The sequence below is a fragment of the Sardina pilchardus genome, chromosome 11 (assembly GCF_963854185.1).
Source record: "Sardina pilchardus chromosome 11, fSarPil1.1, whole genome shotgun sequence".
Classification (NCBI taxonomy): Eukaryota; Metazoa; Chordata; class Actinopteri; order Clupeiformes; family Clupeidae; genus Sardina; species Sardina pilchardus.
In genome coordinates this window covers 34497422-34514921 of record NC_085004.1, presented here as the reverse complement: position 1 = coordinate 34514921, position 17500 = coordinate 34497422, and the positions used below count along the sequence as shown (strand labels likewise).

The following is a 17500-nucleotide window of genomic DNA, read 5'->3' as shown; positions in this document are numbered from 1 at the left end:
AGACAGAAACACACACAGCAACAGAGACATCCTGTAGCTGCCTGTGACTTGTAGCACCTGGCTGTTAAGGTACCTGGCACCTTACTTGCAGTGCAGGTAACTAGTACCTAGCCGAAACCTGTAGTACAAGTCACTAGCACCTGGGCGGTTACCTGTAGTACAGGTCGCTAGTACCTTTGTTACCTGTAGTACAGGTCACTAGTACCTGGGCGGTTACCTGTAGTACAGGTGACTAGTACCTGGGCGGTTACCTACAGTACAGGTCACTAGTACCTGGGCGGTTACCTGTAGTACAGGTAGGCAGCGAGAGCTGTGAGTCCCGTGGGCAGCAGGAAGAGTGGCGTGAGCTGCAGTCCCAGCAGTGCCCAGGAGAGGGCTCCGTTGACCAGCATGGCCGAGGAGATGACGAAGAGACGCAAGATTCCGCTGCCGTGCTTCATCACCACTGACATCATCAGCCCCGCCGCCGCCTGGCCAATCACGATCAGCCACACCAGCGCCGAGAAGCCCTCCAGGAAGCCCCGGCCCTCTCCGACTCCGCCTGTGTGGGAGGCGACGTTGATGGCCACGCCCCAGCTGTACAGGAAGATGTTCTGCAGGCTGAGCGGCAGCCGCTGGCTCTTGAGAGCGCGCTCGGTAACCACGGCAGCCAGCCCCGACGCCGAGCAGTAGAGCAGCAGCAGCAGCAGGCCCAGCCCCGTCACGTGCAGCCTGGGCCCCCGGTGCCCCTCCTGCCCAGCCTCGGGCTCCCTCTCCAGGCTGCTGTAGCTGTGCGCTCCCCCGGCCAGCGTCAGCAGCCCCAGGGCCAGCCACTGGATTGGCCGCAGCCGCTTGCCCAGACACGACGAGTAGAGCGTCGCCGTGGTGACGATCTTGAGGTTGCTAAGCAGCTGGAAGGTGCTGGGGTCCATGTGGGCCTGCATGTACACCACCAGGTTGTTGTTGAGGGCGTAGAGAAGGGCAGGAGCCGCGTACGGCAACACTAGGACCCAGCGGACGCCGCCGCACAGGGCCGACCCGCCCTCGGTGGCCAGCAGCGTCGCCGTGGAAACCAGCAGCTTGACGAACTCGATGAGGACGACGCAGGAGGAGGGGCTGTAGGGGACGCCGCCCTCGTCTGATTGGGTGAGAGCGATGAGGGGGGCGTGGGAGCCGTAGATCAGGACCAATAGGAGGAGCAGGAGCGCCCAGCGAGAGGTGCGCCAGCAGAGGCCTCCCCAACGCCAGCGGTCACTGCGGTCCGGCCCCGAGGGTTCCGCACTCACGTTATCAATCACAATCATTTAACACAGGAATAACCCGAATTATAAATAATATAAGCAAAATAAACACAGAAATCAGAACAAAGATCACACACACACAGCATCTAAACTAAACTCTTCACTAGACAGAGGCTCTTGAGGAGGCTCCTGGGGACAACCACAGAGTTACCAGCTCATTCATCCCAAGAGGTCAGAGGTCAGGGGTATTTACCATGACAACAACCTCAAAACAGCTTCCCCTAAGGGGTCACCTCTCAACACCACCAAGTCACAGTCCATAGTGCAATCACAACAGCACGAATTAAAGCAGCAGAGTCAGCCTCAATCCTCACTTTCACACTCACACAGACACTCACACACACAGGTATGGCTCCAGTCGCCTCAGGTAATACGCAAGATTAAAACATCCTAATTCAGGTCGAGTACAGTAATAATGTTAACTCTGCCAGTGCAGTGCTGTCCAGGTCGGCTCCGAGGGCGAGTAAAGGCTCCTGGTATGTTGGACGAGTCTGAATGTCCAGCATTGAGGCAGTCTCTGGCTGCACTTCCCTCTCTCTCCACCAGAGGGCGCCACAGCTCAGTTGCCGGGCCCCTTCTTCAGGGAGTTGGCGTAGTCGCGCAGCGTCTGCTCAATGTTGGGCACGGGGTAGTTCTGCGCCACAAACACACCCGTGCAGATGCCCAGGCACACACCCAAGATGGCCGTCGAGCGCAGCTTGGCCACCAGATAGCCAGCCACAGCGCCCTTCAGGAAGGGGGAGGCCAAGACCGAGCCGCCCTGCAAAATTACACACACACAAAGTTAGTCTACTGTATTGACAAAAATAAGCCTCAAACTACATGTCAGCTTGGGTGAATAATATATAATATACAGGTCAGTATCTGGCAAACCAGCCACATTTGTAGGACAGTATTTTTTGTCATTCTGATTATTAGTATTTTTTTTTTTGCAGTGCACATTACATACATAATTATCACAGTCAGAACTATAACAATGTGCATAGATGTGTTGCATAAAAGGTTTCTAGCCAGTTGGTTAATTTGCAGCCCCAGTCCCTGGTCAGGCCTTTGTTTAAGCATTATCGCACGAGTGGGAGTGGTGTTGATGGCCTATATCGCCACGGCTGTGGTTTGCCGTAGGCACGAAGCCAAACAACACCACGACCACGAGTCTAGAAACCTTTTATGCAACACATCTATACACATTGTTATAGCTTTGACTGATAATTCACAATCAGATATTGCTAAATTGTTCGGCCGGACCTAACTGTTGTTTAAAAAAAGAAGATCCGAATATAATTTTAAAAGAACAATAAGACATACAATTAAGACAATGGGAGATTATTCCGATTCTAATCACATTAAAAGTGTCATGTAATAACACCTATGTAGAATGTGTGTGTTTATGTGTGATACTGACTTGGGGTAATCCTGCTTGTACCTTGTTTGTGCGCATGTAGGCCCTCATTTGTACACATGTACATGAGTAGCCCATTTGCTGCCATTTGATGGCTTAGGATAGCCATAGGAGATGATCACTTTCTCTTTGGCATACGCAACATTCATAAATCATATATTTTTCTAATTCTTTCAATGGGCAAATGGCAGTGTTGTATGGTTTTGTAATGAATATATTTATAGCATGATGCGTTCTCTCTGCAAAAATAAAGTCTGTTGCGCTTAAATCTCTCTAGTTTCCCGTCTTCCTTGATGACGCTTCTAGCTGTCAAAATTAACAAGGTTCAGCTGGACGTCACTGTGGCTCGAGATCACAAATGTTTCTCTTTTGGACGTATAATGCACCTTCATGTTGTAAATTCTAGGGGCGAGGCCTTTAAAACTAGCATATAGGGGAGTTATATCTAAATCATGCTTGTTTCCAGCCGCCACATTTATCAACACACGTTTATTCCTACGCTGAAATTGGAGTGATACAAAAGTGTCATGAATCACGCGAGAGCCCCGTCGTAAGATCATTTCTGTGCTCAGATCTGCGCTGGTTTCTACACTCCTTTGATAAATGAAGGTTGTAGAGTGTGAGTGTTTCAGTGTGATACTGACTTAGGGTATTCTGTGTGTGTGTGTGCGTGTGTGATACCTACTTGGGGTATTCCTGCTTGCACCTCGTTCTCCACGCGTCTCTGGATATTCTCCAACTGATCCTTCAGTTCTGCTAGGTCCTTCAGCTGTGTCATGGGGTCCTAACACACACACACACACACACACACACACACCTTCAGTAACACACAAACTTCTGTGTATGCTGCCTCCAGATCAATGTGTTGGGAGTGTGGTTTTAGAATGATGCCTGACAAGTGCCACAGCTTCACTGACTTAGTCTGACTAGGACATCACCACATCACACGCGGCTTAGTTTATGTTCAACTGCAGTGTCAATTAATTGAATTAGTTGCATTAATCTAATTAAGGCTGAGAAATCCGATACGACTCCAGAGTTTAAGAATCAGAAGAGCCTTAAATGATTGGTCCACAACTGCACGAACGCATTCGGGGTGCTCACAGTCAGTGCAGGCGCAGTGCAGGTGCAGACTTCTGATCAACATTATGCAGTCTTTAAGTCACGGAATCAACCAACTGACACTTAACGGTGTCACGTACAGCACGACTGCAGGGGAAATAAGGGCTACTAAACCTGCACACAAAATCTACACACCTAGAGAGAGAACGGGCAAATTGACCGTTCATTGATATATCCACCTTCGTCAAATGACGTTAGTTCCTAACCTAATGTTATCCTCTGTCGCGTTGAGGTTGCTACTAGCTAGCAGCAGTGACGAATCCAAACTATACCATTTCCCAGCAGGCATGACCAGTGATCAAAACAATGAAGAAAGACGACAGTTGATCAAAGCAACGGTTGCATGACCTTTCTGAACTGTGTCATAGCGCAGATCGGATGCTTTTAAAAGAATAAATGCTGTGCGGCACTCACTCACCTTGTCATCCGCCATGTTTGCTAACAAATGTAGCTTTCGATACTCGATTCATCTTGCCTGAATGACATTTCTTGCCACTATGCTGGATTTCTTTGGTCTGCGTTTTGGCAACTTGAAGTAGTGGGCGGTTGTGTTCACTTGTCATCAGGGCCAGTCTAAATTCGCCGTTATCATTTTAAAACAAATGCTTAATATGTCCGCCAAAACTCACAAACCCTTGGAGAAGTGGCTCTTCGGTGTGCTAATCAGCAATGAGAGGGTATTCCTAATTTAGTTACAAAGTTGCCTGTCCTGCAATAATACGTCTGATAGCGGAGTTGTATCGGAGCGATTCAGCATGAAATCAGTCACTGGCACTAGCAATGAATGTGTAGAACAGTAGGCTAAACTTGCGAACTATTTAGATAGTAACTTTATGACATGCCCCCACTTTACTCTATCCAGTGGAAAAAATAAATGCTACCAATTCCTGCTACAAACAACAGCAGAAACGCTTTCACGTGTTTAAAACGTGTCACACGATTGGCTGTTGTTGATTCATTCTGTCACATGATTGGTTGTCAACCTTAGCAACAAAGCGCCATTTTAACGAAACACTGGAGAAGTACGAAGACGAAAAGAGAGTCTTTCTGAATTATTATAAGAGCTTCTAACATAGTAAAATTCGACGAATAAACCAAACATATCATGCTTTGATCGTTTCAAGTATATCTGATCGGACGTTTAGCTGGACCGGGGAGTATTACAATTGCAAACCAGGTAAGGTTGCAACAAGGCAGTCGCTCATTGGATAATTCGTCGAGGCTGAAGTCAGTATGGAGACACACAAGTACTCAGGATTTTCTTACGGGAGGGAGATATCAGACAGCTTCAATAGAAAACATCAGTATGAGTTTGCGGTGTAGAGAGCTATCGTATAATGGCTTTAAAATAGTGCTATACTTTGTTCATTTGTGGTTTATATGATTGTGTTACACAAGCGAATATTCTAGCCGTCTCAGTCTGAGGATACCATAGGCCTCAAGTTGTCCCTCTCCGGCGCTTACTTTTGCTGTTTGTGGAATGACTCAAACATGACTTTATGCTTTGCTTATCCGCCGAGGGCAGACCTGAGTCAGATTCTATATGCTGTCGGAGGCGCAGTCCCAACGCTGCTCTGTTATAGCCCATAGTTATGCTGAATCAGGCTATTAACAAGTCATAGCGCGATGTGGGATGTAATGAATGTGTTACAGTGTTACAGTCTGGTATTTATGTGCTACAAATATAGCGGGCCACGGCCTCCAGAATGACAACCAGGCATCCTCTGCATAACCATTGCATGTCTAAATGGGCCATCCCCTAAAGCCCTCCCAGCTTGGGGCAGATCATGGTGTTGGATTCATACACTACACAAGCTGAATCACAGACGAAACAAGCACATTGATGCAGTCCTTACCGCAATCAGCCATAAATGAATGGATATTTTACCCTACATCACCCTAGATTACAAATCACTCTAAATTACTGTACCAATCACCCTAGATTACCAATGACCAGACTACCAATCGCCTTAAATTACCAATCACCCCAGACTACCAATCACCCTACATTACTACATGCTGTGTGCCACTGAGATCTTACTATAGCCTAATGGATTTCATACTGTGTGTGTGTACAAAAGGGGGCAAAAAGACTTGCAAAATACTGGCCCATCTCAGCCATCGCAGGGAACTGGCAAATATGAAGTCAAAGATGTTTTGTGTCTCCTTCAGTGTTGTACATGGAAATGGAGGAGGTGGAGAGCTGTTACTCATTTGTGTGTGTGTGTGTGTGTGTGTGTGTGTGTGTGTGTGTGTGTGTGTGTGTGTGTGTGTGTGTGTGTGTGTGTGTGTGTGTGTGTGTGTGTGTGTGTGTGTGTGTGTGTGTGTAGGAGATGGAGGCTGTGTTTGAGGACTCGGAGGTGCGTCTGGTGGAAGAGGTGGAGAGCTGTTACTCGTCGCTGGAGGTTCCGTCACCCAAGAGGAGGAGGAAGCCTAAAGGCCACGCAGAACGCCTCGACAAAACCAAGAAACCCAGGTGCACACACACACACACACACACACACACACACACACACACACACACACACACACACACACACACACACACACACACCTGCACACACACACACACACACAGGCCCAATCCCAATGTTCGGACTCACAGACTTTGGTGCGTGTTCTTGCGAAATTCGAAAAGGGCTTAGGGCTGTCCCAATTGGTGTCCCAACGAGCGTGAGGGTTTGAGTACACACTTACCGAGCCCTTTCCATGAGTCTGCATCGGTGCAGACTTAATCTAAGGGAATTACCCACAGTTCAAAGTGTTGTGACGTTTACCACGGAGATCATAGAAAAATCCGGAAATGAAGGTAAACAACAGGACGACACACGCGTGCATGCATGGTGCAAATGTTAGCAACGTCTTTGTTAGTAAACATCGCCAAGGTACATGTGATCTCGTGAAGAGCTGTTTAAATTCTGCATCTGACTCTGTGTGTGTGTGTGTGTGTGCGTGTGTGTGTGCGTTTGTGTGTCCCAGGTCAGCGTATCTGCTGTACTACTTTGACGTGCACCAGCGTCTGCAGCAGGAGCACCCTGACCTGCCGCAGTCGGAGATCAACAAGCGCATCAGCGAGAGCTGGCGCAGGCTCAGTGTGGCCGATAAGGCTTTCTATCTGGACCGGGCCCTACTGGAACGGGACGGACTCACGCAGGTCAGCAGAACCCAACCGAGTGCTGATTATAGCACATCTGATCTGATTACAGCACATCTGATCTGATTATAACACATCTGATTATAGCACATCTGATTATAGCACATCTGATCTGATTATAGCACATCTGATTATAGCACATCTGATTATAGCACATCTGATCTGATTACAGCACATCTGATCTGATTATAACACATCTGATTATAGCACATCTGATCTGATTATAGCACATCTGATTATAGCACATCTGATTATAGCACATCTGATCGGATTATAGCACATCTGATTATAGCACATCTGATCTGATTATAGCACATCTGGTTATAGCACATCTGATCTGATTATAGCACATCTGATTATAGCACATCTGATTATAGCACATCTGATTATAGCACATCTGATCTGATTATAACACATCTGATTATAGCACATCTGATCTGATTATAGCACATCTGATTATAGCACATCTGATCTGATTGCAGCACATCTGATCTGATTACAGCACATCTGATTATAGCACATCTGATTATAGCACATCTGATTATGGCACATCTGATCTGATTATAGCACATCTGATTATGGCACATCTGATTATAGCACATCTGATCTGATTGCAGCACATCTGATCTGATTACAGCACATCTGATTGCAGCACATCTGATCTGATTATAGCACATCTGATTATAGCACATCTGATCTGATTATAGCACATTTGATTATGGCACATCTGATCTGATTATAGCACATCTGATTATGGCACATCTGATTATTGCACATTTGATCTGATTATAGAGGAGATGCTCTCTCTTTTCCCTTTTGTTCACTATTTATTTATTTATTCCATCCGCCTCCTTCCCTGACCTACGACCTCTCCCCTTTGACCCTGCCCAGAGAGCCGTCTCTGCGGTGGCGTCCCAGGATGTTCCAGGGTTCCGGAGGATTCTCCCGCGGGCGAGCTTCGTGCTGCTGCCCAAAGGCGGCGTGCTGGACGAGCAGGCGGGCGGGGCCGTGGAGGTGTGTGTGGACGACGGCGGCGGTGGCGGCGGTGTGTGTGGTGAGTCTCCACTCTTCTCTCCGATGGCGCTGGGCAGCGAGGTGGAGCTGGCCGAGCAGAGCGTCGCCATGGAGATGCCGAGGGATGACACAGCTGCCGCCAACGCTTCTGTCGCTGTGGCAACGCTGCCTCAGCCACACGCTCTCACACACACGCTGACCAGCTGCCCCGTCAAGGAGCAGGAGGCCACACCCACCACTGCAGTTGGCATGGTGATGGAGGAGGGCCTGTTGAAGACAGACTCCACCCACCTGGTGGCCATCATACCCAATCAGGTGAGCAGTTGGATTTGATTGAGGGTTTGAGATTGTGTTTGTGTGTATATGTGGTGTGTGCATGTGGTGTGTGTGTGGTTTGTGTGTGTGTCTGATGAACTGGACGGGCCTTGTGTGGACTTGACCCCTGACCCTTAAACTCTGACCCCTGTTGTAGAACCTTCTGGAGAGCAAGGTCATGACCCCCGCCAGCTCCGTGCTCATGCTGCCCCTCATGTCCAGCGTGGATGCCGCCCCCACGCCGGCCGTCAAACTGGTGTGTGTGTGTGTGCTGCTACTCTTCTCAGTCTGTGTGTGTGTGTGTGTGTGTGTGTGTGTGTGTTTGTGTTTATGAATATGACTTTATGCTTTTTTTTGTCTTCTTCTATTAATATTGGAACTCTCTGTGGTGTATGTGTTTGTGTTTGTTTATGTGTGTGTGTGTGTGTGTGTGTCTGTGTGTGTATGTGTGTGTGTGTAGTCCATAAAGTACACCCGGAGAGGGAGGGGTAGTTGCCACACGCCAGGCTGCCCCTTCACCTACGTCACGCGGCACAAACCGCCCCTCTGCCCCCTCTGTGGGCTACACCTGGGGGGCAAGTGGATCGCTGTGGTGAGTGAACACACACACACACACCCTCACTCACTCACACACACACACACACTCACTCACAGATACACACACACACACACACAGACACAAACACTCACTCACACACACCCCTAGATGCCCTTTGCCCAGTTGGCTGATTGCCTGTCCATGTCACAGGGGAAGAAAGACTCCGATAAAGCAGGTGCGCTGCCTAGCAACGACAAGCCATCGCCATGGACACCACAGAAGGACACACCCCCTCCCTCCGCACCACACTCACAAGAGGCGGAGCCAGGGGCGGGCCTTAGCGCCCATCAGAACTCTGCAGCTAACGCTAAGCAACGCCAGACCATCGTCCGGTTGCCACGGGAACGGCGGGCACCCACCCAGCCACCAGAGGGTGCTGGCGCAGAGGGCACGGAGAGTGTGGAGGGCGCCGAGCAGAACGCCACCAGTGCCACCGCCGCCATCACGGCCACCAGGCATAGCACCGCTACTGAGGGCCGCGGCAGGAGAGCCTCCAGGTGAGCACCTACTGTCCTCTAGAGTGTGTGTGTCTGTGTGTGTGTGTGTCTCCAGGTGAGGACCTACTGTCCTCTGGAGTGTGTGTGTCTGTGTGTGTGTACTGTATGTCTGTGTGTGTGTCTCCAGGTGAGTACCTACTGTCCTCTGCTGTGTGTGTGTGTGTGTGTGTGTGTTTGGGTCTGTGTGTGTGTGTGTCTGTGTCTGTGTTACATTTTTCATTACTGTGCGTTCGTTTTAATGAAATCTTGCCGAATAGACGTAGTAACAGTTTTACAAAAGCAATAAGCCACTCGAGTCCTTCGTTCGCACTGATTTTAGAACAGCTAGAAGTTCACGCCCTTAGCTGTTCTGAAATCAGTGCAAATGACAGCCTCTCGGGGCTTATTGCTTAAATCTAATGATAATAGACATTTCGTTTTTCGTTTCGTTTTTCAGGTCAGGATCATTTGGCTCTAAAACAGATTGTGAGCATTACGGAGTAAGCGATTCCGTTTGCACTCTCAGGAACACGTTGGATCAAATTTCACTAGATATCCGACATTTATCTTACGCTTACGGCTACGTTAGGCCATTTGAAGGCCGACGTGAGCATTTTTTTTCTCGGCTCCAGGTGCTACTCAAAACACATTTTTGTGTGTGTGTGTGTGTGTATGTGTGTGTGTGTGTTCAGTGGCCGTGCTCAAGGTGCCACTCAAAACATCTCTTCAAAATTATTGTGTCGCCCTTAGTCACAATTCCGAGGCCAGGTTTCCAACGAGGAAATACAAACAACGTAGCACTACACAAACAAGACAAACATACCACAGTCAATCATACATTCATAAACACAAACACAACCTTGAGCATTATTAAAATAATAACCAAACAAAGCGCAACATACCACTTGTGCCGGCTTGTTGACTAAGAGGTGATGTTAATCTTGTTCTTGGGTTGAGTATAAGTCGATATAAACTGGGGTAACTCTTATGAGCGGTTAAGACAATATACACTGTGGTAACTTCTTGTGAGCATGAGTGCATCAAACAGGTAGCTTAACCTTGTAGCCCCACGAGCTCATTCATTAGGTTCAAGCAACTAACAGGAAGTGACATAAGTGGATGCATCGTGTGAGATTGAGTCCATCAAATATATTACAATGTTAATCATTTAAATGAATCTCATTACAGACATCATTCATTTCATATAAATATGTACTTTACAATGGTATATAAAATAAGATTGTGTGTGTGTGTGTGTGTGTGTGTGTGTGTGTGTGTGTGTGTGTGTGTGTGTGTGTGTGTGTGTGTGTGTGGTCATGCTCAAGGTGCTACTCAAAACACCTCTTCAAGGTTGGCAGGTCTGGGGATGGGCCTATTCATATGTGTTATAACGTGTGTGTGTGTGTGTGTGTGTGTGTGTGTGTTTTCAGTGGACGCTCTCGAGGGAGAGCCAGAAGTGTGGGTACTGGACAGAAGCGTCCTGTGAGAGCAATACTGCCAGCTCCCACCAAAGCAGGTACACGCACGCACGCATGCACGCACGCATGCACGCACGCACGCACGCACGCACGCATGCCCGTGCTCGATACAAATGCGCATGTATGTGCACACGCACACGCAAGAGTCGGACACAAAGACGCACACACACACTGTCACACACACACACAAACGCACACACACGTTGGATACAAACACACACATACAGTCACATTCACACACACAGACACAAGTTGGACACAAATATGCACACACACACACACACACACACACAGTAAGACGGTGCCTGTGTTCTATTTCAAAGTAAGACGGTGCCTGTGTTCTATTTCAAAGCATCAGATTGTTTACTTTGTGTTAAGCTGGTAAAACATATTGTGTGTGTGTGTGTGTGTGTGTGTTTGCGTATGTGTGTGTGTGTGTGTGTGTGAGAACAGTCCCTTCCCCGGCTACTGTAGTCCAGTTCATCACTGTCCCTTCTTCCAACAAGCCCAAGGTTGAAGTTAAGAACAGCAGCACCATTAAAACAGGTAGAACACACACACACCCACACACCCACCCACACACACACACACACACACACACACACACATATATACACATTACACATATACACACAAACGGCAGGTATTATCCCATGATGTTTAATGTTTCTGTCACAAAAGCTTTATATGACATTACCACATGAATGTGTTTGTATAAGTGTGAATGTGCGTGTGTGTGTGTGTGTGTGTGTGTGTGTGTGGTTATTAATGCATAGATGTGTGTGTGTGTGTGGGGGGGGGGGGTTAATGCATAGATGTGTGTGTGTGTGTGTGTGTGTGTGTGTGTGTGTGTGTGTGTGTGTGTGTGTGTGTGTGTGTGTGTGTGTGTGTGTGTGTGGTTAATGCATAGATGTGTGTGTTTTCTGCAGTAAAAGTCCCCTGTGAAATATCTGGCCTGAAACCCAGTACACTGAAACAGCTTGGGCACACCCTACCTTCCCCAACCCCAGAGCAGGTAAGCACACACACACACACACACACACACACACACACACACACACACACACACACACACACACACACACACACACACACTCATACACTCATACACTCATACACTCATACCACACACACACGCACACACGCACACACACACACACACACACCCCCCCCACACACACACACACACACAAACACACACACACACACACACACACACACTCATACCACACACACTAGGGCTGTTGGAACGAATTTCGGTATTCGAATATAATTTGAATTTGTAAAAAAATAATACTATTCGAATGTTAAAATTATAATTCAAATGTGTTTTTTTTTTTAAATTTTATTTAAGTGTTGACTATATTTCGCAAACGATCAGCTTTAGGTGCTGCTCCTCCTTTTCTCAGTGCTTCGGTCAAGCAAAGATGCTTAAATGCTGTGTTTATTGTTGCTATGTTACTAAAACCGTCTGACAGTAAGGCCAGCACGTCTTTTTGGAACGTTTGCCTAATGCTAGCTAGCTAACTAGCCAACGAGCTAACTGAAATGACAGCGGTCGTTCAGCAGTCGCCTTCAGTAACGGCTTTCTGTAATGTGAATGTAATGTTTCTCAGTCAGCAAAGGGCTATAATTTACTTAGCAAGACAGCTATCACGTAAAACAAGTCAACTACGATGTCATAGTGGCAGTGGCATAGGCTAAGCCAGTTTTTACAGTGCGAGTAGATAGAAAAATAGTAAATATAAGTCAAAATTGACCATTAAATATTCAAATTTAAGAATATAGAAAAATAATAATGAATGAAATTCGAATGGGATAAGATTGACAGCCCTAACACACACACACACAAACACACACTCATACCACACACACACACACACACACACACACCACCCACTCATACCCCACGCACACACACACACGCACACACACACCATGCACACAAAACACAGAAGTTTGAACATACTTACGCAGGATGTGTGTGTGTGTGTGTGTGTGTGTGTGTGTGTGTGTGTGTGTGTGTGTGTGTGTGTGTGTGTGTGTGTGTGTGTGTGTGTGTGTGTGTGTGTGTGTGTGTGTGTGTGTGTGTGTGTGTGTGTTCTTAGAAGCCTGCGTCCCGTCTGACCGGTGGTCAGTTTATCATAACGGAAAACAGCCTGAAGATGCTGTCCATGGTCCCCTTCAAACAGAACACTGGCGCCAACCTGGTGAGGGTGTGTGTGTGCATGTGTGATTGTTTGTTAACTTAAGTGTGTGTAGTCCTCTGGGCACTAGTATAAAAGCTTTGTGTACATAATGGGGATAGTGATTAGTCCTGATGTGACCAGTGAATAGTCCTGATATTATAACCAGTGAATAGGCTTGATGTTATAACCAGTGAATAGTCCTGATATTATAACCAGTGAAAAGTCCTGATATTATAACCAGTGAATAGTCTTGATATTATAAACAGTGAACGGTCCTGATATTATTGGTATTATTGGCATCATGTGTGGGGTTGAAGCTCATGTCTGCTCTCACAATCTGACTGGTTCTGTTAACCTACAAAACAGATTGTAGTTTATTTACATTAACTTTACTTCACTGTTGCTTGTAGCCAGACATTGCACTTTGTCTATCATTTAAATTGTGTGTGTGTGTGTGTGTGTGTGTGTGTGTGTGTGTGTGTGTGTGTGTGTGTGTTAGGACCTGGGCCTGTCGACGGCACGTGGCCGTGGTCGTTGTAAGAACCCTGGATGCGACTACGTCTACAAGAACCGTCATAAGCCCGCCCACTGCCCCGCCTGCGGCTGGGAACTCAGCAAGAACCCCGCGCGCAAGAGCAAAGCTATGGTGAGATGTTAACATTAACGTCTGCGCTAACACGCGTGCAAGAGCAAAGCTATGGTGAGATGTTAACATTAACGTCTGCGCTAACGCGCGTGCAAGAGCAAAGCTATGGTGAGATGTTAACATTAACGTCTGCGCTAACAGGCGCGCAAGAGCAAAGCTATGGTGAGATGTTAACATTAACGTCTGCGCTAACACGCGTGCAAGAGCAAAGCTATGGTGAGATGTTAACATTAACGTCTGCGCTAACGCGCGCAAGAGCAAAGCTATGGTGAGATGTTAACATTAACGTCTGCGCTAACACGCGCGCAAGAGCAAAGCTATGGTGAGATGTTAACATTAACGTCTGCGCTAACAGGCGCGCAAGAGCAAAGCTATGGTGAGATGTTAACATTAACGTCTGCGCTAACACGCGCCAAGAGCAAAGCTATGGTGAGATGTTAACATTAACGTCTGCGCTAACATGCGCGCAAGAGCAAAGCTATGGTGAGATGTTAACATTAACGTCTGCGCTAACACGCGCGCAAGAGCAAAGCTATGGTGAGATGTTAACATTAACGTCTGCGCTAACACGCGCCAAGAGCAAAGCTATGGTGAGATGTTAACATTAACGTCTGCGCTAACACGCGCGCAAGAGCAAAGCTATGGTGAGATGTTAACATTAACGTCTGCGCTAACACGCGCCAAGAGCAAAGCTACAGTGAGATGCTAACGCTAACGTCAGCGTTAACACGCGCACAAGTGCAAATCTACGGTGAGATGCTAACGTTAACTTCAGCGTTAACACAGGCAAGAGCAATGCTACAGTGAGACGTTAATGTTTGCGTCAGCGCTAACATGCGCGCAAGAGCAAAGCTACGGTGAGATGCTAACGTTAAAGTCAGCGCTAACACGCGCAAAAGCAAAAGGGATGTCCTCGCAACAACAACAACATCAGCATCAACATCTGCAGCAAAGATCTGTGTTGTGTTCAGATGATTTATATTTAAAACAAAGTGTGTGTGTGTGTGTGTGTGTGTGTGTGTGTGTGTGTGTGTGTGTGTGCAGGCTGCTGAGGACTGCAGAGGTGATGCAGAGTGTGTGTTAGACCCATACACTCCTCTGACGGCGGCGCAGAGGGACGTCCAGAGACAGAACACACTCCAGTTGCTACGGCAATGCCTACAGATTCCAGAGAGCGAGGGAGAACTTCAGGATACACTCACACTCATCCAGGAGCTCAACAACACACAGGTACACACACACACACACACACACACACTCACTCACTCAACCAGGAGCTCAGTAACTCACAGATACATGTAGCCAGGTTGGTGACCTGCATGAGAAGAAGGTGCCAAGCTGTTGTGGCTGCATATGGATCCTCTACACGCTACTGAGGACCCTGACACTGAGTGTAAAATGAACAAATGTATGCCTAACATGTTTTGTTTTCCTCATTTCTGTGGGAGAGTGCAATCGTCAATGCTTGAAGTAACAAAGGTGAATTCCAATAGCATAACAGGCCATTTTGGCACATTTTTCGTTGGCACTACTTACACGTTTGCTTGTGTTGCTCATTCCATGATTGCCCTATGCTTACAAGCTATACCTCATTGTAAAGGTGACAAATCAACGATAAAAATGATATGAAACACTTTACTGGTTGGTATTACTAAAGGGGAGATATAATGGGCCAAAGTCAAGTTTCCTTACTTTTTGTGAGCGGTTTATATCCTGTATATATATATGTGTGTGTGTGTGTGTGTGTGTGCAGGTGGTGGTGTCCTCTACAGATGAGCAGCTGAGTGCTCAGCTCCAGAGCAGCTGGCCACGATTCTACGAGTCGCCCGCAGAACACTGCAGCCTCTGTCAGTTCCCTCTGTTTAAAGGAGGACAGAGGTATACACACACACACACACACACACACACACACACACAGAACACTGCAGCCGCTGCCAGTTCCCTCTGTTTAAAGGAGGACAGAGGTATATACACACCAGTGGCGGCTGGTGGTTTTAGAATTAACGGAGGAAGGTGTGTGTTGCTGTTTTTTTTTTGGGGGGGGGGGGGTCTTTCAGAGAGGGAAATTGTTAAGCCCACATTATGGTTATGGATATGATTTAATGTCAAAGTAAACTGGAATTAATAAATAAAATTATTTGTACTGCAGCTTGCCAGTACTTTTAGTATCCTTTACTGTTGTATACCCCTCTACTGAAACATAATGCATGCACTGAAAATATGCTAGGACTTTTATTTTTATACTTTGTTAAATAAAATATTTATTTTGAGTTTCTGAGTAGAACGTTTTCAGCTGATTGGTAACGTGAATTGTGAGCAGCTGGGTAGAGGTGTCAAACTTCTAAAGCTTCAGGCTCTACTTTGATGACCCCAAACCAGTTGTACAATCATGATCTAACCCAAAACACAGACAGAAACATGACATGTAGGCTAGTCTAAAAAAAACAACAGCCCTCATAGAGGCTCACGTTTTCATGAAAGCTTGATAGTGTGTAAAACAGCAACCTGACGTTCAGCTAGTTACAATTCAAACCTTGCTAGTTAATCTTGTTAAAATTAGCTTAAATTCGTTTTCAACTAAATTAGACCTAAATACTTACTGAAATGTCTTAGTTCAGACGTTCGTTCATTTGCTACTGTAGGTACGAGGCAACATATCATTTCATTGCTCTCTCCTTTGCTAAGTTAACTGACAGACTTACCCTAGCTAGCTGCTTGCTACCATTGGAGTTTTGTATACGTCTTTCTGCCGTTCTGAGCTGTTTGTAAGTCCAGTGAGTGACACGAAGTTGGATGCTCAATAAAACGTTTGATTTATTAACAACTAAGCAACTGAAATGATTAAGTTAATTAATTTAATTTCCGATCCACATTCTCGACTTTCCTGCAGCATGGCAACTTCTGATACAGTTGTCTTTCTGATTGGATATTAGCAGCATGAGCTCCACTGATTGGTTCATTGACGGAGGCACTTCCGCGGAGGATCTTCCTCCCTTCGGCCATTCACTTGAATGGTATCCACGAGCCGCGAGGGTCTGGAGAGTTTACAATGGGCGCTAATGGGGGTCTTGAGGAGGAGGATCCTCCGTGCAGTAATTTTCAATTACGATAGGGGTCGCTTTCACAAATTTGACTGATTTCAGTAACATTGCGTTTGAAAAGCAGTTAGTTCTATGTTGTTTTAGTTAAGAAATTGGTTAAATATATGTATATTTTATTATTTTAATTTCCCTGAAAAGTTAAGGGAGGATTGTCCTCCCTTTCCTCAATGGACGAGCCTCCTCTGATACACACACACACACACACACACACACACAGAACACTGCAGCCGCTGCCAGTTCTCTCTGTTTAAAGGAGGACAGAGGTACACACACACACACACACACACACACACACAGAACACTGCAGCCGCTGCCAGTTCTCTCTGTTTAAAGGAGGACAGAGGTACACACACACACACACACACACACACACACACACACACACACACACACACACACACACACACACACACACACACACACACACACACAGAACACTGCAGCCGCTGCCAGTTCTCTCTGTTTAAAGGGATAATCCGGAGTGAAATGCACTTTAGATCATTTTTTCGGACTATTGGGAGTACATACGTTGAGTTGACACCAAAATCATGTCATTCGGATGTATTTTGAGAAAGTTCGAGCTCACCGTTTTTAGCCAAAACTCGTTAGCCTGGAAGTGACTCGGGCATGTCCTTTCGCCGCTACAAAACGCTATTTTTATACCTCTTCTACTGTTCCAAACAACACTACACTTACGTGGTAGTGAGTAGAGGATCCCTAAAGCCAAA

At 46.7% G+C, this 17500-nt stretch overlaps 3 protein-coding genes across 5 annotated transcripts in view; 1 reads left to right on the top strand and 2 right to left on the bottom strand.

Moving 5' to 3' along the window:
• The window catches only part of slc35a4 (solute carrier family 35 member A4), a 2219-nt gene extending 930 nt beyond the window's left edge, over nt 1-1289 (bottom strand). The window contains exon 1 of the mRNA XM_062548944.1: nt 1-1289. This exon is cut by the window's left edge and continues 930 nt beyond it. Coding sequence (XP_062404928.1) covers nt 282-1283 — 1002 coding nt within the window. The 5' untranslated portion in view covers nt 1284-1289 and the 3' untranslated portion in view covers nt 1-281.
• Nucleotides 1290-1832: 543 nt separating this feature from the next.
• LOC134095421 (SLC35A4 upstream open reading frame protein-like) lies at nt 1833-4694 on the bottom strand. Its single transcript, XM_062548945.1, has 3 exons — nt 4220-4694; nt 3365-3463; nt 1833-2040 (listed from the first exon to the last, which is right to left on the bottom strand). Exons 1-3 carry the CDS (start codon nt 4232-4234, stop codon nt 1840-1842), a joined length of 315 nt encoding a protein of 104 aa, XP_062404929.1. The 5' UTR covers nt 4235-4694; the 3' UTR covers nt 1833-1839.
• Nucleotides 4695-4822: 128 nt separating this feature from the next.
• hmgxb3 (HMG box domain containing 3) overlaps nt 4823-17500 on the top strand; it is a 21490-nt gene continuing 8812 nt past the window's right edge. For 2 of the 3 annotated variants that reach the window (XM_062548941.1, XM_062548943.1), the window contains exons 1-14: nt 4823-4978; nt 6132-6277; nt 6781-6955; nt 7847-8284; nt 8442-8540; nt 8745-8876; nt 9033-9379; nt 10789-10874; nt 11290-11382; nt 11766-11851; nt 12945-13046; nt 13525-13671; nt 14716-14901; nt 15425-15549. In XM_062548941.1, coding sequence (XP_062404925.1) covers nt 6135-6277; nt 6781-6955; nt 7847-8284; nt 8442-8540; nt 8745-8876; nt 9033-9379; nt 10789-10874; nt 11290-11382; nt 11766-11851; nt 12945-13046; nt 13525-13671; nt 14716-14901; nt 15425-15549 — 2159 coding nt within the window. In that variant the 5' untranslated portion in view covers nt 4823-4978; nt 6132-6134. Of the gene's footprint in view, nt 4979-5043; nt 5106-6131; nt 6278-6780; nt 6956-7846; nt 8285-8441; nt 8541-8744; nt 8877-9032; nt 9380-10788; nt 10875-11289; nt 11383-11765; nt 11852-12944; nt 13047-13524; nt 13672-14715; nt 14902-15424; nt 15550-17500 lie in introns of those variants that run through there. The other variant, XM_062548942.1, reaches the window with a different exon arrangement.

Excerpts from the sequence above, each read along its gene's own strand:
- LOC134095421 (XM_062548945.1), bottom strand. Across the intron at positions 2,041-3,364 it reads TGCAAGCAGGAATACCCCAA|GGCGGCTCGGTCTTGGCCTC; the intron begins GTAGGTATCACA and ends GTAATTTTGCAG.